Here is a 25,363-nt window from a genome sequence, read left to right as displayed (position 1 = left end):
CAACGTCAGCTCCCCACCTGGGTCTCTGTCCCCACCCAGCATCCAGCTGCCACCTGTATCCCCCCTGGGATGTCCCCCAGGTTCCCCAGTTTCGGTTTTTCACCCCCACTGGCTTTTCCTCCCATGCCCTTGGCTTCTCCCCACCCAGGCTTCATTGCCTTCCTTCCTGGGGATCTGACAGTCCACTTACTAATCTGTCCCCAACTGTCCTCATGTCCCCAAAGGAGCACAATAGTTATGGGCAGATGCTGCAGCCAGGTGTCTTAGACAGGTGACCTTGCTTCTCTATACCTCAGTTTCTTCATCTGCCAAATGGGATAGTAATAGTGCCTACTTCCTAGGGTTTGGGAGAAGAATTAAAGGAATATGCAAAATGTTTAAAACACAGCAACCACCACTTCACTTTGAATCGTTACTGCTATTGTCTTTCTTATTCCCACCACTACCCTCTGAGGTCTGGCCCCCACCACCACTGTTGCATCCTTCCTGGCCTCCTGAATGCCATCTCTGACCCCTCAAATCCACACAACAGCTGGAAGAATCTATTTATAAAATTACTTTCATGAACATTTCCACCACAACAAAAAAATCTACAGCAGCACTGTTTAATAGAAACATAACATGAGGTACATTTTTCAATATTCTAGTAGCCATGTAAAAAAAAAAAAAATAGAGCTAGTTCAATTAAAAAGTGGGCATGGGGGGGCTTCCCTGGTGGCGCAGTGGTTGAGAGTCCGTCTGCCGATGCAGGGGACACGGGTTCATGCCCCGGTCTGGGAGGATCCCACATGCCGCGGAGCGGCTGGGCCCGTAAGCCATGGCCGCTGAGCCTGCGCGTCCGGAACCTGTGCTTCGCAACGGGAGAGGCCACAACGGTGAGAGGCCCACGTACACCAAAAAAAAAAAAAAAAAAAAAAAAAAAATGTGGGCATGGGGGAGTTTCCTGGTGGTCCAGTGGTTAAGAATCTGTCTTCCAGTGCAGGGGACGTGGGTTCAATCCCTGGTCGGGGAACTAAGATCCCACATGCTGTGGGGCAACAAAGCCCGTGCACAACTACTGAGCCCGCGCTCTAGAGCCTGTGTGCCACAAGTAGAGAGAAGCCTGTGTGCGTAAGGAAGAGCCCATGTGCCAAAACGAAGACCCCGTGTGCTGCAACTAAGACCTGACGCAGCCAAATAAATAAATAAATTTTTTTTTTTTAAAAGTGGGCATGAAAAAAAAAAAAAAAAAAGTGGGCATGTAAGCAGATAGGGTAAGGGTCCCTGGAAGAAAAGAACCAGATATACCTTTTTGACAAAAGAGAAGCCATTTTTTGCCTAAGCCATTTTGTGATCTAAGGCCGGCCACAGGGCTTGCCCTTGAATGAGTCTCAGTAACTAATGATCTTAAGGGAACAAAAGAATGCAGGAATGAACCACTGTTATCAGGCAAGAGAAGTAACAGTAGCAAAGATAATAAATCCGTTGTAAAGACTTCCAGTTCTGTTTCAGTGGTAAAGAGTAGCCTGAAGCACTCTCTTGAGCTGTTTTGCAAAATTCAAACTCCCCTCAAGTGCTCAGTCACCAGATCAACTAGAACCTAAGGAATGAAGATGTTGACCTTTTCTGACCCTCTTGATTTCATCAACTTAAGCTTGGACTCTGTCAACCTTTGTCCAAATTCTATGCTGAATTCTCCTCTGCTCAAACCCCTTCATGGATATGCATATAATCTTAGCTTAAAACGTCCCCAATTTTACTGCCTGGGGAGACACTGCTTTGGGAGAGATCCTCGGGGTTCTCCTTACTTGCTGCAAGTAATAAATCCTTCCTTCTCCCGATCTTATCTTATCTTCGGCTTGGTTGTGTCTTTTGGCTTGACACCCACAAAGAGGCGGGTTTTCTGGTAACAGGCAGAGGATCTGAATAGATATTCTTCCAAAGAAGACATACAGATGGCCAACTGGTACATGAAAAGGTGCTTGACATCACTAATCATCAGAGAAATGCAAATCAAAACCACAATGACTATGATAATAGTCGTTCTAACAGGTGTTAGAACGACTATTATCAAAATGACAAGAGATAACAAGTGTTGGTGAGGGTGTGGAGAAAAGGGAACCCTTCAACACTGTTGGTGGGAATGTAAAACTGGTGCAGCCACTATGGAAAACAGTATGGTGGTTCCTCAAAGAATTAAAAATAGGACTATCATATATCCAGCAATTCTACTTCTGGGTATTTACCTGAAGGAAATGATATCACTATCTCAAAAAGATATGTGCACTCCCATGTTTATTACAGGGTTACTTACAATAGCCAGGATGTGGAAGCAAGCAACCTAAATGTCTACCAGTGGATGAATGGATAAAGAAAATGTGATCTAGGGGAATTCCCTGGTGGTCCAGTGGTTAGGACTCTGTGCCTCCACCGCAGGGGGCACGGGTTCGATCCCCGGTGGGGGAACTAAGATCCTGCATGCCAAGTGGCGTGGCAAAAAAAAAAAAAAAAGTGTGTGTGTGTGTATATATATATATATATGTATGTATATATATATATATATATATACACACAAATGTTACTCAACCACAAAAAGAAGGAAATAAGTCAGACAGAGAAAGACAGATACTGCAGGATCTCACTTATATGTGGAATCTTAAAAAAAACAAACTTGCAGATACAGAGAACAGATAGATGGCTGCCAGAGACGGTGAGTGGTGGATGAAATCAGTGAACAGAGTCAAAGGTACAAACTTCCAATTATAAGACAAATAAGTCATGGGAATGTCATGTACAGCACGGTAATTATAGTTAATAATACTGTATTGTGCATGTGAAAGTTGCTAAGAGAGCAGATCTTAAAAACTCTCATCCCAAGAAAAATAAATCGAACTATGTGTGGTGATGGATGTTAAATAAACTGATTGTGGTGAACATTTCAGAGCATATACATAGAGCAAATCATTCTGCTGTATACTTAAAATGAATACAATGTTATATGTCAATTCTATCTCCATAAAAAAATTACAAGAAATAGGTGGCTAATTTTAATAATACTTTGTACTTAACCCACTATACACAAAATACGATCATGTAACAAGTATAAAAAATTATTAATGAGCTATTTTACCTTTTTGGGGGGTACTGTTCTCAAAATCTGATATAGTTCATGTGTTTTTTTTACAACCATAGAACGCCTCGATTTGAATTGGACACATTTCAAGAGCCACATGTGGCCAGTGGCTACTGTATTAGTGCAGGAAATGTGACCATTGCCCAGGTGAAGACAGGAGACAACCCAGATGCAGCTGGAACCCTGGGTCCTTCGCTCCATGTTCCCAGATAGTCTCTGCCTGAATTGCAGTGGACTCCTTGGAGCCTGGTGTAGGGCTGGAGCCCAGTCTGTATCTCCAAAGGTACTGACTCTGCTCTTTGAACCCCTTCTCCTCTCTTCCCTCCTCCTCCTGCAAGGTCCCACTACCTTAAACAAACCAGATGCCAGGCACCCCCACAGGGCCACCCCAGGCTTGTCTGGATTGGCCTGGGACCACCACCTCAGATTCAAAATAACAATGACTGTCACAGGCTGTCCTGCCTTGTGGGCTGTATTGTTTCTCCACAAAAGATATGTGGAAATCCAAACCCCAGGTCCTTGAGGTTGTGACCTTATTTGGAAACAGGGTACTTTGCAGATGTAATTAGTTAAGATGAGATCATACTGAATTAGGGTGGGTCCTGAATCCAATATGACTGATGTCTTTAGAGAAGAGAGATGCAGACAGACACAGAAAGTCATGTGACCATGGAGGCCAAGATTGGGGTGATGCAGCTTTGTGCAAAACCAAGAAGGCCAGGGCTTCCCTGGTGGCGCAGCGGTTGAGAGTCCGCCTGCCGATGCAGGGGACACGGGTTCGTGCTCCAGTCCGGGAAGATCCCACATGCCGCGGAGCGGCTGGGCCCGTGAGCCATGGCCGCTGAGCCTGCGCGTCCGGAGCCTGTGCTCCGCAACAGGAAAGGCCACGACAGTGAGAGGCCCGCGTACCGCAAAAAAAAAAAAAAGAAAAACAACAAAGAAGGCCAGTAACCACCAGGAGCTAGGAAAGAGACAAGGCATGATTCTCTCCTCTCCCCTAGAGCCTTCAGAGAGAGCATAGCTGTGCTGATACCTTGATGTTGGACTTTTAACTTCCAGCACTGAGAGAGAATCCATTTCTGTCTCAAGGCACCCACTCTGCGGTAATTTATTGCAGCAGCCTTAGGAAATGAGTGCAGCCTGTTTATCCCTTCTCTTCTTCAGGTCTTGGCTTGCCAATCACCTGCTCTAAGAGGCCTGCCCTGACCTCCAGCTTGGGCCAGGCTCTCTTTATTCTCAGGCTCCTCCTGATCACAAATGAATTATTACATCTTTACAATGGTGTCATCGCTTGTTAATCCCAGTGTCCCCTGTGAGAGCAAAAGCCCCACGAAGAGAAGAGCCACAACAGTCGTAACTCCATTATTCCTTCAAGAGCATCCACGGTAAAGAATGAATTACTTTTTTTGTTTTTGGCTGCACCACGTGGCTTGCGGGATCTTAGTTCCCCAACCAGGGATCGAACCTGTGCCCCCTGCAGCGGAAGCGCAGAGTCTTAATCACTGGACCGCCAGGGAATTCTCAAAGAATGAAATTCTGCTATTTGCAACACCATGGATGGGCCTCGGGGGCATTATGCTTAGTGAAATAAGTCAGACAGGGACTTCCCTGGTGGCGACTGTGGGACTTCCCTAGATCCCACATGCATGCCGCAACTAAGAGTTCGCACGCCACAACTAAGGAGCATGCCTGCCGCAACTAAGACCTGGCACAAGCAGATAAATAAATCAATAAATATTTTTTTAAAGAAGAAATAAGTCAGACAAATACTGTATGTTGACTTATGTGGAATCTAAAAATAATACAAATAAGTGAATATAACAAAACAGAAACAAACTCACAGATACAGAGAACAAACTAAAAGTTACCAGTGGGCTGAGGAAGGAGGGAAGGGGCAACGTAGGGGGAGGAGATTAAAAGGTAGAAACTACTATGTATAAAATAAATAAGCTACAGGCTACATTGTACCGCACGGGGAATACAGCCAATACTTTATAATGACTTAAAATGGAGTATAATCTACAAAAATATCAATTCACTACATTGTACAGCCAAAAGTAATAGAATACTTTTACTATTATTATTTTAAATAAATTTATTTATTTTATTTATTTATTTTTGGCTGCATTGGGTCTTCGTTGTGGCATGCAGTCTTTGCGTTGTGGTGGCTTCTCTTGTTGCAGAGCACGGGCTCTAGGTGCACGGGCTTCAGTAGTTATGGCACGTGGGCTCAGTAGTTGTGGCTCACGGGCTCTAGAGCGCAGGCTCAGTAGATGTGGCACACGGGCTTAGTTGCTCTGTGGCATGTGGGATCTTCCTGGACCAGGGCTCGAACCTGTGTCCCCTGCATAGGCAGGTGGATTCTTAACTACTGCTCCACCAGGGAAGTCCCTAATAGAATATTTTAAGTGAACTCTACTTCAGTTAAAAAAAAGAAGAACGTCCATGGTCACTCTCAGTGTCCTGCACCAGGCCAGCGATGACAAGGAGAGAAAACCAGCCGTCCGGGCTCTCTGGTGCCTCTTGTGTTGCTACATGACAGACACACAGTAATTGTTTGTTAAATGACTAAGTGAATGATTAAGGAACTTAGCTGTCCTAAGAGCCTCCTCCCAGCTATTTTTTTTTTAAATTTAAGTAGAGTTGATTTACAATGGCATGTTAATTTCTGTTTACAGCAAAGTGATTCAGTTATACATATATATACAACTTTAAAAAATTTTTATAATGATTTTTAAAATAAATTTATTTATTTAATTAATTTATTTTTGGCTGCATTGGGTCTTCGTTGTTGTGCGCGGGCTTCTCATTGCAGTGGCTTCTCTTATTGTTCAGCACGGGCTCTAGGCACGCAGGTTTCAGTAGTTGTGGCTCACGGGCTCTAGAGCGCAGGCTCAGTAGCTGTGGCGCACGGGCTTCGTTGCTCCACGGCATGTGGGATCTTCCTGGACCAGGGCTCGAACCCGTGTTCCCTGCATTGGCAGGCGGATTGTTAACCACTGTGCCACTAGGGAAGCCCTATAATGATTTTTAAACAATTTATTTATTATTTATTTTGGCTGCACCAGGTCTTAGTTGCGCCACGCGGGCTCTTCGTGGCAGCATGCAGACTTCTTAGTTGCAGCACGCAGGCCTCTTAGTTGCAGAATGCATGTGGGATCTTAGTTCCCCGACCAGGGATAGAACCCGTGTCCCCTGCACTGGAAGGTGGATTCTTAACCACTGGACCACCAGGGAAGTCCCAGGACCTTGTTGTTTATCCATTCTATACATAAAAGCTTCCATCTGCTAACCCCAAACCACTCCCCCACACCCCCTCCCCCTTGGCAACCACAAGTTTGTTCTCTATGTCTGTGAGTCTGTTTCTATTTCATAGATAGGTTCATTTGTGTCATATTTTAGATTCCACATATAAGTGATATCATACGGTATTTGTCTCTTTCTGACTTACTTCACTTCAATCTCTAGTTGCATCCATGTTGCTGCAAATGGCATTATTTCATTCTTTTCTATGGCTGAGTAGTATTCCATTGTATACATGCACCACATCTTCATTATCCATGCACATGTCGACGGACATTTAGGTTGTTTCCATATCTTGGCTATTGTGAATAGTGCTGCTATGAACATAGGGGTGCATGTATCATTTTGAATTAGAGTTTTGTCTGGATATATGCCCAGGAGTGGGATTATTATATGGTAATTCTATTTTTAGTCTTCTGAGGAAACACCATACTGTTTTCCAACATGGCTCCTCCAATTTACATTCTTACCAACAGTGTAGGAGGGTTCCCTTCTCTCCACACCCTCTCTAGCATTTGTTATTTGTAGAGTTTTATTGATGGCCATTCTGACCAGTGTGAGGTGGTACCTCATTGTAGTTTTGACCTGCATTTCTCTAATAATTAGCATCCCCAGCTCTTTCTGAGTCTCCTCAGCTGGCTTCTCCAGGGTTCAAGATCAATTCCCTCAAGAGTTGCCCTACTGGCTTTACCTGTCTTAAGTCATTTAACCCTTAGTACAACCCTAGAAGTCAGATCTAATTATTTTTTAAAATAAATTTATTTATTTATTTATTTATTGGCTGCATTGGGTCTTCGTTGCTGCACGCGGGCTTTCTCTAGTTGTGGAGAGCAGGGGCTACTCTTCATTGCGGTGCGAGGGCTTCTCATTGCGGTGGCTTCTCTTGTGGCGGAGCACAGGCTCTAGGCACATGGGCTTCAGTAGTTGTGGCATGCGGGCTCAGTAGTTGTGGCTCGCAGGCTCTAGAGTGCAGGCTCAGTAGTTGTGGCTCACGGGCTTAGTTGCTCCACGGCATGTGGGATCTTCCCGGACCAGGGATCGAACCCATGTCCCCTGCATTGGCAGGAGTATTCTTAACCACTGCACCACCAGGGAAGTCCCTAGATATGATTATTAAACCCATTTTACAGGTGAGGAAATAAAGTATCAGAAATAGAGGTCATACAGTGGGCAAACTGTTATTCCCAGTGGTCATCTTCATAGTCGTCATACATTTAAAACTCAGAAAGCAACCCAATAAAAGCACAGGCAAAAGATCTATACAGTCTCTTCACAAAAGACAAATGGATGCCAAATAAGCACATGAAAAGATTCTTATCGAAAACCATCAGGAAAATGCAAAATAACACGACAATCAGATACTACCACAAACCCACCAGAACAGCTAAAATGAAAAAGACTGGCCCTGGGGCTTCCCTGGTGGCGCAGTGGTTGAGAGTCCGCCTGCCGATGCAGGGGACACGGGTTTGTGCCCCAGTCCGGGAACATCCCACAGGCCGCGGAGCAGCTGGGCCCGTGAGCCACAACTACTGAGCCTGCGTGTCTGGAGCCTGTGCTCCTCAACGGGAGAGGCCACAACAGTGAGAGGCCCGCGTACCGGAAAAAAAAAAAAAAAAAAAGACTGACACTACCAAGGTGAAGATATAGAGGAACCAAACATTTAAAGGGCATGCATTTTGTTGTATGTCAATGACACCCCAATAAACTAGAAAAAACAAATCAGTATGGTAACATTAGGACACGGACACAAAATTGCATTTGAGTGGAATCCAGTGAGGTAGGATTGGTGACTGTATTCTGGTGATTGTCTTTTGGCGTCAGTGCCTGAATTTCATCCTGGGTCTCTCAGCAATTTCAAGAATGTTTCTGCGCTTCTCCACCCAGTTCCCATGCTCCTTAGTGAAATCATCCCTCTTAGGCTGAGCTGACTAAATTACACACTCTTGAAGGAAACACAAATATGTATAAAGATGCTTTCTCACATAGATCACTTTCCTAGTCAAACTTCCTTGCTTCCTTAGAGCCCCCTCGTCCTACCTCTCATGCCTTTATTGCACCCAGAGTTGTGTGAGAGAATGCTCTAGAAATGAACTCACATTATGACTGCCTTTTTGGCTGAAAGGATGCCAAACTCTTCTTTCATTCAACAAATGTATCCTGGGGGTAGGGATAGATTAGGAGTTTGGGATTAAAATATACACACTACTTTACATAAAATAGATAACCAACAAGGACCTACTGCATAGCACAGGAAACTATATTCAATGTCTTGTAATAACCTATAATGAAAAAGAATCTGATAGATAAAGTATAGATAGATATGGATATATAACTGAATCACTTTGCTGTACACCTTAAACTAGCACAACATTGTAAATAACTGTATTTCAATAATTTTTTTTTTTTTGGCTGCACTGCATGGCATGTGGGATCTTATTTCCCCACCAGCAATCTAACCCTCATCCCCTGCATTGGGAGCACAGAGTTAACCGCTGCACCACCAGGGAAGTCCCTCAGTAAAAATTTTAAAAAGTAAAAATAAAAAATAAAAACAATACTACTGAAAACCAAACAAACAAACAAACAAAAAACCCCCACAAATTTATCCTGGGCATCTACTATGTGCCAAGCTCTATGCTGGGCACAGGGCTATAGAAAGAGGACAAATACCACGGTCTCCTCTTGGGATCTTGGAGGTAGGATAAAGGAGATAAATGTTGAATTCATTACACAAATAATTACATAGTTATGATTGCAATAAGGGTCACATAGGAAAATGCAAGCTTACAATAACAGGAAGTAACCTAGTTTGGGGGCTGTGATCCGGGAGGACTTCTGAGGAAGCCACATTTAAGTTGTGCTCTGTATTAGTCCGAATAGGTCAAGTTTCCCTGCAATAGCAAACAAGACCAAAGTCCAATGGTTTAACACAACCAAAGTTTATTCCCCCGTCATGTTACTCATCCTACATGAGCTGGCAGAGGCTCAGCTCTACACAGTCATGAAGGGGTCCAAGCTGACCAGGTACGTACCATCTTGTGGCTGTACCATCAGGAACTCACTGCCTCAGTTGCCACAAAGGGACAAGAGAGAGACTGGAGAAGCTTGTGTGGGCTTTTTTTATTATTATTATTTTATTTAATTAATTAATTTATTTTGGGGCTGCGTTGGGTCTTCGTTGCTGTGCACGGGCTTTCTCCAGTTGCGGCGAGTGGGGTCTACTCTTTGTTGCGGTGCGCAGGATTCTCATTGCGGTGGCTGCTCTTGTTGCAGAGCATGGGCTCTAGGCGCTGGGGCTTCAGTAGTTGTGGCTCTCGGGCTTTAGCGTGCAGGCTCAGTAGTTGTGGTGCACGGGCTTAGTTGCTCCATGGCATGTGGGCTCTTCCCGGACCAGGGATCAAACCCGTGTCCCCTGCATGGGCAGGCGGATTCTTAACCACTATGCACCCAGGGAAGTCCTTGTGTGGGCTTTTTGATGCCTCCTCAGAATTGATTGACATGCAGAAGTGATGTATGTCATTGCATACATCTCATATTTCAATGGCCAAAATTAGTCAAGAGAGTCACTTAATTGAAGTAGTTTTTCATTCAATAGTGATCCCCAGAAATGTTTATCGTAGCATCTAAAGGATGAGTGAGAATTAGTGAGAAAAAGAGAGGAAGGAAGGAAGTGCCTTCCTGGTAGAACAGCACATTCAAAGACATGGGAAACAAAGAGACAATCGGGGCTTCCCTGGTGGTGCAATGGTTAAGAATCCGCTTGCCAGTGTAGGGGACATGGGTTCGATCCCTGGTTCAGGAAGATCTCATATGCCACGGAGCAACTAAGCCCATGCGCCATAACTACTGAGCCTGCATGCCACAACTGCTGAAGCCCCTGTGCCCAGAGGCCATGCTCTGCAACAAGGGTAGCCACTGCAATGAGAAGCCCGTGCACCACAACGAAGTGTAGCCCCCGCTCGTCGCAATGAGAGAAAGCCCACATGCGGCAACGAAGACCCAACGCAGTCAAAAATAAATAAATAAAATAAATAAATCTATTAAAAAAAGAGAGAGAGGTTCCCCGTCCCACTCCTGCTGAGAACCTGCCTTTGCTTCCTGCCCTCAGGTGTGTGAGAGGAGCATGTTTCTTTCCAATAAATACCAATACATCAAAAAAAAAAAAAAAAAAAGGAGAGAGAGAGACAATGGGGATATGGATTCAAAATTCTGACAGAAAAGGATTTTCAATCCAGACCACTATTTCCAGCCAAAATATTGATCAAGTGTGAGGAGCAAGTAAACACATATCAAAACATGGAAGGACTCAGAAATGTTATCTTTGATGCTCTTACGTTCTCAGAAATTTACTGCAGGATGCACTCCACAAAAACAGAGGGGTAAACAAAGAAAAAAAGAAGACATGAGACTGAGGAAACAGGGATTCCAGCTTAGGAAAGAGATGAAGAGAATTCCTGGGATGGTGGCAGGAGGAATACCCCAGCAAAAAGAACCCAGGAGGAAAACAGAGTGCTACCTATAGATTATCTGATGAATTTTATCATTTGGAAAGTTGGATTGAGATAAATTACCAGAACTTCTAAGAGAGACAGCTAAAGAAAAAAAGAAGGTAATTAACTCCAGGTGGAGAAATTATACATCATAATAATTACATTTCTTAATTGTACCCTTCAAAAGGAAATTACATTTTCATAAAATCAATAAAAAGAATGTGAGCCACCAAGACACCAGGTGCATGCATGTCTCATATTCAGTTGATGACTCAGTGGCGCCACCTGATGGCGGGGAGGCATCTCAAACTCAACTGGCCCTGAACTGAACTCCCTGAATTTAACTTCCGCCCTTTCTGTTGTTCCATGCCCTTCCCATCTCAGATGCCTGAAAAGCAACCCACCAAAGTTTGAGGACTCCTAATGGCCCACGTGAAGATGCTCAGACCAATTTTGGGTTGACTCCGCCCACATTCTCCAACCTGACCAATCAGAGCAGTCCACTCCCCAGACCAGGAGATTGGTTTGGTTATGACATGTGATCCTAGCTGGGTCAATGAAATTCAGTACTAGGACTTCTGGTGGAACCCTGGGGTGACTGGATATCTTTTTCCAAGTTGCTACTGAGTGGGAATAATGGATCTGTAGTGCCAGGAAGAATGTCTGCCACCCAAAGGGGAGCTTGATGAGATGAAAGCCCAGCTGAGCCAAGAGACAGAGTTAGATTCCTGGTGACACTGGAGCTTCTTGATCCAGGTATGCCTGAAGTTAACCCAACTCCTAGATCCCTAGATTTTCAGCTACGGGAGTCAATTCATTCCTAACCACTGCCTCCACGCCAGTTTGAGTTGTTTTTAAGTTGGACTTAATTTTTTTTCCTGGAACTTTCAACTAAACAAATCCTGATTAATACAGCCCCTACTCAATGCCAGGCATTGCACTAAACAGTTGACATGACCAGCTCATTGAACCGTATGAGAGGGGAATAATTATGATTCCCATTTAACTGATGAGGAAACTGAGGCTCACAGATGTCAATCCATCTGCCCAAGATCATCAGAGCCAGAATTCCAACCCACGTCTCTCTGACCCCAAATCCTGCTTCTCTGACCCTGAGGAACAGTTGCCAGGTTTGGAGATTTAGAGACAAGAGGTATGGTATGGTAGGGGGTGGGGAGCAGGGCAACAGCCAGTTGGCAAAGGCCTGGGCTGCCTGAGCTTGCTTTCTTTTATTATTATTTGTTTTAATTGAAGTATAGTTTATTTACAATGTTGTGTTTGTTTCAGATATACAGAAAAGTGATTCAGTTATACATGCATATATATCTTTTCTTTCCAGATTCTTTTCTCTTATAGGTTATTACAAAATATGGAGTATAGTTCCCTGTGCTATATAGTAGGTCCTTGTTGGTTATTTATTCTACATATAGTAGTGTGTATATGTTTATCCCAAACTCCTAATTTATCCCTTCTCCCCTCTGCTTGAGCTTTCTTCAAAGTGCTCCAAGGAGTTACGGGAGGGTCATGAGTGGGGAAGGACAGGAGGAAGCATGCACTGCAGTGTGTGCGTTGGGACCAATAAAAATAATAACAAAAAGTAATAACTATCAAACCACAATGAGGTGCCACTTCACGCCCACCAGGATGACTGTAATAAAAAAGGACGGAAGGGACTTCACTGGTGGCACAGTGGTTAAGAATCCTCCTGCAGGGGACACGAGTTCGATCCCTGGTCCGGGAAGATCCCACATGCCGCGGAGCAACTAAGCCCTTGCGCCACAACTACTGAGCCCGTGTGCCACAACTACTGAAGCCCGCGTGCCTATAGCCTGTGCTGCACAAGAAGAGAAGCCACCGCAGTGAGAAGCCTGTGCACCGCAACAAAGAGGAGCCCTCGCTCCCCGCCACTAGAGAAAAGCCTGCGTGCAGCAACGAAGACCCAACACAGCCAAAAATAAATAAATAAATAATAAAATTTTAAAAGGATGGAAAATAACAAGTGTTAGCAGGATGTGGGGAAATCAGAACCCCTATATATTGCTGGTGGGAATGCAAAACAGGGCAATCACTTTGGAAAAGTTTGGCAGTTCCTCAAGACATTCAGCAGAGAATTACCACATGACACCACAATTCCACTCCTAGATATATTCCCAATAGAAATAAAAATATATGTCCACATAAAAAAACCTGTATACAGGGACTTCCCTGGTGGTGCTGTGGATAAGACTCCACGCTCCCAGTGCAGGGGGCCCAGGTTCGATCCCTGATCAGGAAACTAGATCGCACATGCATGCCACAACTAAGGAGCCCGCCTGCTGCAACGAAGACCTGGTGCAACCAAAAAACAAAACAAAACAACAACAACAACAAACCTGTACACAGAGGTTTATAGCATTTTTCAAGGTAGCCAAAAATAAAAGAAGAAAAAGAATAGAAACAAGCCAAGTGTCTGAGAATTCCTTGATGGTCCAGTGGTTAGGACTTCATGCTTTCACTGCAGGGGCCTGGGTTCAATCCCTGGTCAGGAACTAAGATCCTACATGCTGCACGACATGGCCAAAAAAAAAAAAGTCTGACATTTATCAAGTGGTTAGCTCTGCGCCGAGCAATGTGTTAGCTCTTTACACCAATGATTGCCTTCATACTCCCAAGATCACTGTGAGAACGAAAAAGACTTCCATGACTTCATTTTACAGATGAGTAGACTGAGGTCAGAGAGGTTAAGTAAGTCACACAGCAAGATGGTGAACAGATATCACAGGCCTGATATTTGAGGTCCACCAGATCTGCCCTTGCCCCACCCCCAGCTTCACCTCCCACTCCTGCTCTTTCCTCCCCCTAAGCCATAACTGTGCCCTACTGACCTGATTTCTGTTTCTTTTACCCACACATTCTTTTCAGCCTCCACACTTTTGTTTTTGTTTTTGTTTTTGCGATATGCGGGCCTCTCACTGTTGTGGCCTCTCCCGTTGCGGAGCACAGGCTCCGGATGCACAGGCTCAGCGGCCATGGTTCACGGGCCCAGCTGCTCCGCGGCACGTGGGATCTTCCCGGACCGGGTCACGAACCCGTGTCCCCTGCATCGGCAGGCGGACTCTCAACCGCTGCGCCACCAGGGAAGCCCAGCCTCCACACTTTTGCATGTGCTGATTCAATCTCTCTGCCCAGTTGTTCTTTCCCCTCCCCTCCCTATCTAGTCTGTGAAATGAATGTCTAAGTGTGAGGGGGAAGAGAGAGAGAGAGAGAGAGAGAGAGAGAGAGAGAGAGAGAGAGAAAGAGGAAGAGAGAGGAGGATCTGACTCCAAGTTTCCAAACCTCACTTGGAAGTGAGGGATGCAGGGAGGGGGGCACCAAGAGGGCTGCTTGGTGGGAAAGATCAGGGCCTGCCTCCTCTGCCTTCTGAGGACTTGGTCTGCCAACCATGTCTCCATCTTTTGGAGCCCTTGGCCTGGGTTTAACCCAAGCTGTATCTGGGGACATCTGTGCAGGAAGATGAGGTCAGATTTTCCCCTGGGCAGTTCACCAGGCCCGGAGTGAGCAGGGGAGAAAAGCATGGCTCTGCCCAATTTCTGCCCAGCACCTGGGGACAAGGTGATTCCCCCCCCACCCCACGAAGCCCCTCACTCTCCCAACTCAAAGCCTCTTCTCGGAGCCTTTTAGAATTTTTAATAAGTACATTAATACAATAGTAGTATTCACTCATAAAAAGAAATGAAGTCCTGCTGCCTGCTACAACCTGGAAGAACCTCAAAACATTATGCTAAGTGAAAGAAGTCTGGTGCAAAAGGCCACATATTGTATGATTCCATTTATATGACGTATCCAGAATAGAGAAATCCATAGAGACAGAGTGCAGATCAGTGGTTGCCTCGGGCTGGGGGATGGCGATGGGGAACAACTGTTTAATGGGTGTGGGGTTTCCTTTTGGGGTGATGAAAATGTTTTGAAACTAGATAGAGGTGGTGGTTGAATACCATTGTGAATGTCCTCAATGCTACTGAATTGTTCCTTTAAGAGGATTAATTTTATGTTACGTGACTATCACCTCCATTTTTTTTTTTTTTTTTTTTTTGGCTGCGCTGCACAGCCTGCAGGATCTCAGTTCCCTAATCAGGGATTGAGCCCAGGCCACTGCGGTGAAAGCGCTGAGTCCGGACTTTCCTGGTGGCACGGTGGTTAACATCCGCCTACCAACGCAGGGGAAATGGGTTCAAGCCCTGATCCAGGAAGATGCCACATGCCGCAGAGCAACTAAGCCCATGCGCCACAACTACTGAGCCTGCGCTCTAGAGCCCACGAGCCACAACTACTGAGTCCACGTGCCACAACTACAGAAGCCCGCGTACCTAGAGCCCGTGCTCTGTGACAAGAGAAGCTACTGCAATGAAGAGTAGCCCCCGCTGGCCGCCACTACAGAAAGCCCACACACAGCAATGAAGACCCAACACAGCCAAAAATAAATTAACAAATAAATTTGTTAAAAAAAACGAAAAGAAAAGCTCTGAGTCCTAACCACTAGACCACCAGGGAACTCCCTCAATTAAAAAAAAAAAAAAAAAGGAAGTACAGTAACCTAGGCCTTTGCTCATGCTGATTCCTCTTCCAGGAACACCCTTCCCTCTGCCTTCATGTTATTCTGACCTCAGCTCACTTCACCTCCACAAAGAGCCTTTGCCTGCTCTTGGATCTAAGATGGTCCCCAGGACTTCCCTGGTGGCGCAGTGGTTAAGAATCTGCCTGCCAATGCAGGGGACACAGGTTCGATCCCTGGTCCGGGAAGATCCCACATGCCGTGGAGCAATTAAGCCCATGTGCCACAAAGACTGAGCCTGCGCTCTAGGGCCCATGAGCCACAACTACTGAGCCTGCGTGCTGCAACTACTGAAGCCTGCGCACCTAGAGCCTGTGCTCTGCAACAAGAGAAGCCACCGCAGGAGAATCCCACGCACCACAACGAAGAGTAGTCCCCGCTCGCCGCAATTAGAGAAAGCCCCCGCACAGCAACGAAGACCCAATGCAGCCAAAAATCAATATATAAGTAAATAAAAATTTAAAAATAAATAAATAATAAAAAAATAAAAATAAATAAAGTGGTCCCCATTCCGGGAATTCCCTGGTGGTCCAGTGCACACTTTCACTGCCAAGGGCGCAGGTTCAATCCCTGGTTGGGGCCCACAAGCTGCGCGGCCAAAAAAAATAAAATAAAATAAATTCCCCATTCACTCCCGTAACACAACATTATATTTTATTTGTTTATAGTACATGTCACTATGTGGAATTCTCTTAATAACTTGTGTATGTTTTTTTTTTTGTCCCCCGCAAAAATGTGAGCGTCTTATGGGCAGAGGACCATGGTGTTCCCATTTTCAGATGAGGAAATGGAGGTTCAGGGAAGTTTAGAAACTGAAAGTCGCCCTGCCACCTGTCTCCTCTGAAATCCATGCTCCTGGCACTGCAGCCAGAGATTTCAAGCTCAGATACTGTGAAAGGCCAGGCTGGCAATAGAAATGTCCAAAGCCTCCTCGTGGCGTGGCCTGGGAGCATATGTCTTCTCGAGGACCTCTCAGGCTGTAAAATTACCTTTTTGTTCCTTCTCCCTCAGTTTAAAATAGATTCAATCATGTATTTAAATCGGCATGGATTTGTGGACATTTATTTTATTCTTTGGGTTATAATCCAATTCTATCGCTATTTATTTTGTTCAAATTGTTCCAGCTTTGGCCAGTGGGAGTTCTTTCAGACTGGCTCTGGTGTCTTTTTGGCATTTTTTTTTTTTAAAGCACTCTGTCTAGAAGATGCTTCAGGGTCCTTGTGCAGTTTCTCTGCCCCAGCCCTAGAAGTGGTCGTTTCTCCAAGAAGCCCTGGTTCCTCATACTGGAAAATGGTATTTAGAAACCAAGATCTGGGTGCTGAGTGTATTCATTGCTACTGGGGTGTCATTGCTCTGAGCCCTCGGCAGACAGAGCTGGGAAATGTGTGTGTACTAACCCGTGTGTACACTCATATCCATATTTACTTTCATATCTAACTGTTAAAATAAACACTTCATAATGGTAACCCCATCCAGCACCACACTGCTTATTTGTAACTTCATTCTCCAACAGTATGAAAACTGGTTGTCAGTATCTACAACATATGTACTTATTTGTTCAGTGCTAGTACATAGCAGTTCCAAAATTAACCCGTACCCCTGTGAGAAACAAATATACCGACCAGACTAGTGTTTCTGTACAGTTCAGACAGATGTTTGAATGGGAAACCTTTGAGCCAAGCAACCGAATCTTGAGGTTGTGAGCCGGAGTTGGCCCTTCAACCTCCAGTTTGAGACAACCCCCCACCATCCCCCCCACCCCACCCCGCCGAAACCATGAATGCTCTGGTCTCTGGCTGTGCACCTCCCTGCAGCCACATTCATGCCTCAGGACTGGTCAGAGGGAGATGGAGAGGGGGGGAATGGGAAGTCTTGCTGCAGCCCTCTGACTCTGGATGGGTGGAGGTGTGAGGGTACTGTGGGAGGCATTTTGCTCTTTCAGAGATGAAGATACAGCTCAGTGAGAGTGGGCACAGATTGGGTGGGGCGGCCCCTATGGGTGAGGGCCCTGGCAGCAGAACCTGCCAGGCAGGTGTGCCGGCCCAGACATGCATCAGGCAGCGGGCTGTGGCAGGAGCTCGGAGGCCAGGGGTGCCCTTCCCCTGGGAAAGAGACCAGGCATGGCTGGGGGGTAGGGGGTGGAGGCAGGTTGGGGTGCTAGTGGTGCCTGGGGTTGATGGGGCCTGAGTTGAACCCCTTCCTAATTCCTCCTCTGGGATACAGTGGTGACCAATAGCACCTGAGCTAACATTGACTGAACTCTCACCTGTGTCTCACAGCTCTGTTCCACTCCTTCCTCCTCAACAGCATCCCTCGGAGTGGGAACTGTCGTTATCCATTTTACAGAAGAGGCCGCCAACGCTCAGAGTGGGTGTCACTTGCCCAGAGTCCTAGATTACAAAGTAGCTAAGCCCAGCTCCACACTCCAAGCTCTTAACCTTTACTCAGTGACTGGGCAGAGGGACAGACAGGGTCCCTGGCTTCCTGGAGCTGGGAGTCTAGGGCAGAGACCCACAGTATGCCAGATGAATAAGTAAACATTCAAGGTAATTTCAGATGGTGCCAACTGCCGTGTGAGCTTGGGGAGGAGGGGGACGCAGCAGGGAAGGCCTCTCTGTGGAGGTGACCGGCTGGAAGGGCTGGAAGAAGGATGTTCCAGGCAGGCTGATCCCCAAGTGCCAAGGTCTTGAAGTGTGTGAGGAACTGGGGGGAAGTCAGTGGGGCTGGAAGGGAGTATGACGGAGGAATAGCAGAGATGTAAGGAGGAAAGACTGTGCAAGGCCTTGTGGGTTTTGAAGGCCTTGTAGTTGGGGTTTGGACTTGAACTCTGAGCCACATATGGAGCCATGGGAGGGTCTAGAGCAGGAGAGGGCTGTGATCTTGTGGGATCTTGTGTACGAGATGGCATGAGTTGGGGGTGCTGGGCCTGAGACCTGTGGCAGGAAGAGCCCCCCTCCACCCTGCGGGGCCCGTGGGAGGTGAGATCGCCGCCTGGGAGGTGAGAAGCAGCCACTTTCCCACTCTGGGGTGTGGCTTCCCCTTTGCAGAATGGGGTCATTTATGGATCACATGATGTGTGCCAGGCATGGCCCCGCCGCGTCTGGGGAATCTTCAGGGCTCATCCCAGCGGGCTTGGTCGCGGGAGGCTGTGGCGCTCTGGCACCCAAACCTTAAGGCGACCCCCCTTCGTGGGCCCCACTGGCTGCGCTGTCCCTGTGTGGGACCTGTCGGAGCAGGCAGGAGTGGTTGTATTTGGAGCCACAGGGATTCCCTAAGAGGCTACACGGGGATGCGACCCGGCCTGGGTGTCCCACGCGGTCCCTCCCCTGGGGGCACCCTTCCGATCCATCCCCAACCTCTGGCTCATGGTCCCTGGGACGCCCTCACCCCACCCGTGACCCGCAAAGCCTGAGGCAGCAGGTGCAAAGGGCACAGCCCTGGTGAAGGTCGTGGCAGCCAGGCCCAGCCCCCCTTCCGGGCTGTGGCCTCCGGTAGGAGGGAGCTTCCCAGCCTGGAGGCTCCTGGGAACTGGGGGTGTGGGCTGCGGGGCCAGCTGGGACTGGCCCGTCGGAGGAGCGGAGGCCTGGGAGAGACGTGGGAGAGGCACAGAGAAAGGCGGAGAAGCGACTGAGAGAGACACACACAGAGACGGGGAGAAACAGAGACGGAGAGACCCTGAGAGAACAGAAGAGAGACACACAGAGAGAAAGTGAGGGAGACAGTCATTCATTCATTCACTCAGCGGCTGCTTACTAGGCACAGGCTGTGTCCAGGCAGTGCCCACGACAGAACGCAAATTCCTACCCCTGTGGGGCTGACTGGTGGGGACACAGTCCAGAAACATGACAACCGAGTAAATCACGTTGTCGGGAGTGATAAGGGTGAGAGAGACGGGGTGGGGGAAGCGGGAGAACCAGGGGGACTTACGAACCAGATTCTCCTTATCTGGGGAGGAAAAGGTTCCCACCAGAATCTTGACCGCGCCTGCCCCTCCCCCATTAGCCCCAGACGGGGGGTGGGAGCGGGGAAATGGGGTGGGGCCTGAGCCCGGAGGCCGACGGGACCTAGCTGCTGGGGGGAGGGGATTGAGGCTACCGCTGCCGAAGACCCCTCCTAACCCGGGTTGCCAGGGTCCCTCCGCCGGCGGGACGTCCTTGGGGTGCAGCCCAGGAGGTTCAGTTGGAAGGTAGGTGGAATACAGGGAGGGACCAGTGCCCAGAGGACAGAGAGGACCCCTTTACTTCGGTGGGCGGGGGGAGAGGCTGAAGAACCCTCCCCTTCTCATGTCTCCGGGTCCTCCCACCGCGACGGAGCGTCCCTGGGAGAGAAGCCCAGGCCCGGAGGGGGAAGCTGAGGGCTCGCCTGTGCCAGTCGCCACCAGGGCGCGTTCCGGTGCCGCGGCGGGTGGCACAGGCTGGCAGACACGGGCTGGGAGCCCGGGCCCCAAGGGGAGGGGGCAATTGCTTGCGACCGCGGGCACTCGGCCTTGCGGGCCCGCCCCCTCGCCTGTCAGCTCCAGTCCCGCCCCCCGAACAGAGGCAGCTCACTCGGCTCCAGGCCGCTCGACTGCTGAGCGCACAACACCTGGGCACAGGGGTGAGTGTACAGCACCGGGTCCTTTCGCGCGCGGGGCTCGGCCTGGCCCAGAGGGTGTTGCCCTTGTCACTACCCTTGTCCCCTTGCTTGGGTTCCTCGGCCTTTCCCGAAGGCCTCGCGGGAGAGGAAAACCGGCGACTTCGGGACTGGATGCGGGACCCGGGATGGGGGTGTTTGTGGGGCGCCCGGAATCCGCTGGCCTCGCTCCCTCCCAGCCACGCCACTGCAAGTTTCACTACCTCACTCGTGCCTCCAGGCAAGACGAGGCGAGGCGGGCGGTGCACAGGGTGTGAGCCTCTGTGCAGTGTTCCCAGCAGAGCGAATGTAACCTGTATCTGTGTGTATCTGATGCCCCCTTCCCCCACAGCGTGGCTGAGTCCGTGACTCCCTGTGAGTCCGTATTTGCGCCTGGTTCCCTGTGTGCAGCTGAAGCTGTCAGGGGTGCATTTGTTTCTGCCATGTCCAGCTAAGTCCGTTCCCCTCCCTAGGCCTTGGTTTTCTCATCTGTTAAGTGGGACTCCCGTGATTGTGTAACTGTTTCTGCGTGGATGTGTTTGTGTGGGAGCGTGAAAACCTTTGTGCCTGCTTCTGTGCAGGGTACTTTGAGCGTCAGCTTCCTCGTCTGTAAATTGGGGACGAGGGGATGATAGCATGCAGTCACAGGTGGGAGGTATTATTATACTTTAATGACATATATGCCCTTCTGCAAGAGTCTGTGAGATGTGGATCCTGTCTGCTGCCCTCAGGCTCTGTCGCTGCAAAATGCGTGGATGGGCTTAGCTTTCTCCCTGGGGTTTTGTGGCGGATGAAGGGGGGTTCGCAGAAAAAAGCCCTGTGTGCAGCGAGGTGTGAAGATTGTGGGGCTCTGGGTTCCAGGCTGGGTGTGGGTGGAGTTTGTGAAATTGTGGCCTGTGAGACTAGGCATAAGATCCCGTCTGCGTGTGGCGGAATTTGTATATCTTTGCCTGTGTCTCTCTGTCCATGTGTGAATGGGCATTCGTGTTTCCCTGATGGGGTGTAACTGCGCATTTTGCCCTAGTTTGTGACTATCTGTGCACATGTCCTTGTCGGTGTGTCACTGTATTTGTGTGTCCCTTTCTGTGTGTGGCTATTTCTGTCTGTTTATGATTAATATGCCTCTGGACATCCCTGCTTGTGTGTGAATTATTAGTGTACCTTTCCTGTGGGACTTGTGTTACCCTGTCCCCTTGTGATGTTATTTGTGTGTCTTTGTGTCGGCCTGTCTCCATGGACACCCCCCTGCCATCCCAAACTCCCTCTGGGCCCCGTAGTGCGTGTGGGGTAGGGAGTAGGGGGTTAGGGCCCCCTTCGCAGGCCGCGGGGATGGTGCGCGCCAGGCCTGACATTGCACACAACCTCTCTGCAGTCTTGGGGCGGGCAGCCCATGGAGCCGGGGCTGCTGCGGCCAGCGCCAGTGAGCGAGGTCATCGTCCTGCATTACAACTACACCGGGAAGCTCCGCGGTGCGCGCTACCAGCCCGGCGCGGGGCTGCGCGCCGACGCCGTCGTGTGCCTGGCCGTGTGCGCGCTCATCGTACTCGAGAACTTGGCCGTGCTGATCGTGCTCGGACGCCACCCGCGCTTCCATGCGCCCATGTTCCTGCTCCTGGGTAGCCTCACGCTGTCCGACCTGTTGGCGGGCGCCGCCTATGCAGCCAACATCCTGTTGTCGGGGCCTCTCACGCTGCGCCTGTCGCCCGCGCTCTGGTTCGCTCGTGAGGGTGGCGTCTTCGTGGCGCTCGCCGCGTCCGTGCTGAGCCTCTTGGCCATCGCGCTCGAGCGCCTCCTCACCATGGAGCGCCGGGGACCCGGACCCGCTCCCGCAGCTCGTCGGGGGCGCACGCTGGCGCTGGCGGCCGCGGCCTGGGGCGTGTCGCTGCTCCTCGGGCTACTGCCCGCGCTCGGCTGGAATTGTCTCGGCCATCTGGACGCCTGCTCCACGGTCCTGCCGCTCTATGCTAAGGCCTACGTGCTCTTCTGCGTGCTCGCCTTTGTTGGCATCCTGGCTGCCATCTGCGCACTCTACGCGCGGATCTACTGCCAAGTGCGCTCCAAAGCGCGGCGCCTGGGGGCCCACCCCGGGACTGGCGAAGGCGCCTCGACCCGCGCACGCCACACGCCGCGCTCGTTGGCTCTGTTGCGCACGCTCAGCGTGGTGCTCCTGGCCTTCGTGGCTTGTTGGGGACCACTCTTCCTGCTGCTCTTGCTGGACGTGGCGTGCCCGGCGCGCGCCTGCCCTGTGCTCCTGCAGGCGGACCCCTTCCTGGGCCTGGCCATGGCCAACTCGCTTCTGAACCCCATCATCTACACGTTCACCAACCGCGACATGCGCCAAGCGCTCCTGCGCCTTCTCTGCTGCGGCCGCCGCTGGTGCAGCCTAGGCCCGGGTGCCTCCCAGCCGTCGGGGAGCCCCCCTGGGGCTTCGGGCGGCCTGCAGCGCTGGCTGCCTCCTGGCCTGGATGGCAGCTCCAGCCACTCCGAGCGCTCGTCACCCCAGCGGGACAGGCTGGACACCAGCGGCTCGACAGGCAGCCCTGGCGCGCTCACAGCCGCCTGGACCCTGGTACCCCCTCCAGCCGCAGACTGACGCCCTTTGGTCCGCCACTGGCCTCCCTAAGAGCTCTTTCGCAGACTTTCTTGCTAAATTAAGGAATTTATAGTAAAAGCAGCTGAAGATGGTGGAGGCAGAAAAGACGCAGGGGAATGTATTTTATTGACGCTAAACCCCACAGCAATGAAGAAAACAGACAAAAATCCCTTCCCTTGTGGGATGGATGTTCTGGTGGCGGACATAGACAATAACGGAATGAAGAGGTATGGAGATAATTCCAGTGACAATACAGTGATGCGATGGTGGTCAGGGGATGCCTCTCTGCAGAGGTGGTAACATGTGACGTGAGATGGACTGTCCTGGGAACTTCTGAAGGAAGATCGTTTCAGGGTGGGGCTGCAAAGGCCCTGAGCCTAGAATATGCCTGTGTGTTCTCTGCAAAGCACATATGTCAATGTGGCTGGAGCGGAGGATGGAGAGGGAGAGTGGGAGGAAACAAAGGCAGGGGAATAGTGGGACAGATGGGGCAGGGACTTATGAGCCCAGGGGAGGACTTTCTTTTGCTCTGAGTGAAGTGGGTTCATGGAGCGTTCTAGGCAGAGGAGGGACTTAATCTGGCTCACGTGTTTACAGATGCCTCTGGTCTCTGTGGAGGGTGAAGCTAGGAGAACAAGGTGATGGTGACTGCACTGGCCTAGGGGAGTGATGATGAGGAATCAGACCGTGTGGATTCTCCATGGATTTGGGAGGTATTGGACGGAATTCCGGAGGAAATTGGGTGTGGGGGAGAAAGGAGTCAAGGACAGCTCTTCACTCGAGACGAGACACCAAAGACAGGGCCCCCTAAAATTTTACTCTAGGAGACTCAGCCAATTCCTACCTGAAACAATATTTCTTTGAATGTGGTGTCAGATCCTTCATAAAGAATAAAAATACAATCGAATAATAAAAGTGATTACAGTTTATTGTGCCTGGATAGTCGCCCCATCGTGCTAGGCCCAGGACAGGCCTTTTTCTCACCCTTACTGCAACTTTTCAAGGTAGGTTTCCTCACCCCCATTTGACAGGATGAGGAAACTCCAAGAACAAAGTACCTTGTCCCAGTGTCTGAGCCAGGATACAAGACCAGGTGGTCCAGGCTCCAAGGTCCGAGGAGGCGCACGCTTGATGTCTGGTCCCTCTGGAGGAGTCTGTTAAGGCCAAGCAGACACTCCCTCCTTCAAGGGTCTACATTTTCGGCCAGGGGCGATCGTAGGGCCCCGTTTGTGCCCATAAAAGGCTCCAGGAGCGGAGGCCGCGTCTGCCAGCTGTCCCTGGCCCCCAGGTGTCCCCAGGCGTATTCCTAACCTCTGTGCGGAGGGGCTGGCGGGAGAGGGGTGGGGTGGGTGTGGGGAAAGGATTGGGGGCGTCGGGCTCAGATTGCGGCACGCCACCTGCCGGGAAACATCGGAACTGCAGGCAGCCGTAAGTAAAGATCGCGGTGTGTTTTGGGGCGTGGAGCGGGGGCTGACCCCTGCAGACCGTACGCACGGGGAAACAACCTACTTCCTGGAACACAAACACACTCAAACCTGGGGTCGCCTCCCAGGGCACTTCGAGAACTGGACCCAATCTCCCACCTGGCCTGGTTCCCCTATCCCCAGGCTCCTGTTATCTTCCGGGGCAACCTGAGACACCCCACCCCATTGTTCAATTGTGTGATAGTGTGATGGCAGACGAGTTATTCACTTGTTCACATCTTACAAAATTCAAAAAGCACCAGTTCCCCCTCCTGGATGCATACACTACTGGGAAACTTCCAGAGCTATTCTGGGGATAAATGAACTGAAATGTAAATACACCTCTCTCGTTTTACACTTTAGCACTGCTCTCCACCTTGCTTTGATCACTTAATAGTATATCTTGGAAATTGTTGCACATCTAGATTTTGTACTGTGTTAATTGGCTCTGGCTGCCATAACAAATACCATAGTCTAGGTGGCTTAAACAGCCAAAATTTATTTCTCACAGTTCTGGAGGCTGGAAGTCCAAGATCAAGGTGTCAGCATGGTTGGGTTCTGGTGAGTGCTCTCTTCCTGGCTTGTAGACAGCTGCCTTCTGCTGTGTCCTCACATGGTGGAGAAAGAGAAGCAAGCTCTCTGGTGTCTCCTCTGATAAGGGCACTCATGCCATCACGAGGGCCCCACCCTCAAGTCCTCATCTAAACCTAATTACCTTCCTAAATCCCCATCTCCAAATACCATCACCTTGGGGGTTAGGGCTTCAAAATATGATGATGGGGGGGGCACAATTCAGTCTATAGTACTTTTTTCTTTTTTTCCACATTAAAAAAAATCGAAGTAAACATGTCTTGCTTCTTTTCACTGGCTGCATGGTATTTCACAGCATAGACATACCACCACTTATACCAGGGCCCTAGGGAGGGACACGTGTTGAGTCCAACACCTTGCCTTTATACACAGTGTGGCAATAAACATCTGTGTACATACATCCTCCTGCACCTGTGCCAGTGTACCTTGGATAAATTTCTACATGTGGCACTGCTGGGTCACAGGTCTTGTAGATGTTATTTTGAGATACTGGAGGTTTCTTTCGGCCTGTGGAGGAGGGTGCGGGTTTCCTCACAGTCTCAGTCACTCCCTGTACAGTATTTGCCGGCTATGCTATTGCGCCCCCTCTGGAGCTACCCAGAACTGCAG

General features: G+C 49.4%; 1 protein-coding gene across 3 annotated transcripts; it reads left to right on the top strand.

Annotated features, from left to right (window-relative positions):
- Positions 1-11,596: 11,596 nt before the first annotated feature.
- Positions 11,597-23,599, top strand: S1PR5 (sphingosine-1-phosphate receptor 5). Of its 3 annotated transcripts, none has more exons than XM_082837095.1 (2): positions 11,597-11,661; positions 21,480-23,599. In XM_082837095.1, exon 2 carries the CDS (start codon positions 21,498-21,500, stop codon positions 22,698-22,700), a length of 1,203 nt encoding a protein of 400 aa, XP_082693221.1. In that variant the 5' UTR covers positions 11,597-11,661; positions 21,480-21,497; the 3' UTR covers positions 22,701-23,599. The 3 variants fall into 3 exon arrangements, with proteins under 3 accessions (XP_082693221.1, XP_082693220.1, XP_082693222.1); XM_082837094.1 differs by lacking the exon at positions 11,597-11,661 and adding an exon at positions 19,113-19,205; XM_082837096.1 differs by lacking the exon at positions 11,597-11,661 and adding an exon at positions 20,032-20,092.
- Positions 23,600-25,363: the final 1,764 nt, after the last annotated feature.

This window comes from Leucopleurus acutus, assembly GCF_964270905.1.
Source record: "Leucopleurus acutus genome assembly, chromosome: 3".
In the NCBI taxonomy this organism is placed as follows: domain Eukaryota; kingdom Metazoa; phylum Chordata; class Mammalia; order Artiodactyla; family Delphinidae; genus Leucopleurus; species Leucopleurus acutus.
The sequence above is the reverse complement of the archived record's forward strand: the minus strand, read 5'-3'. Positions and strand labels throughout refer to the sequence as shown.

What these genes read in the sequence shown, in the direction of transcription:
- S1PR5 (XM_082837095.1), top strand. Translation starts at nt 21,498, where the DNA reads ATGGAGCCGGGGCTGCTGCGGCCAGCGCCAGTGAGCGAGGTCATCGTC.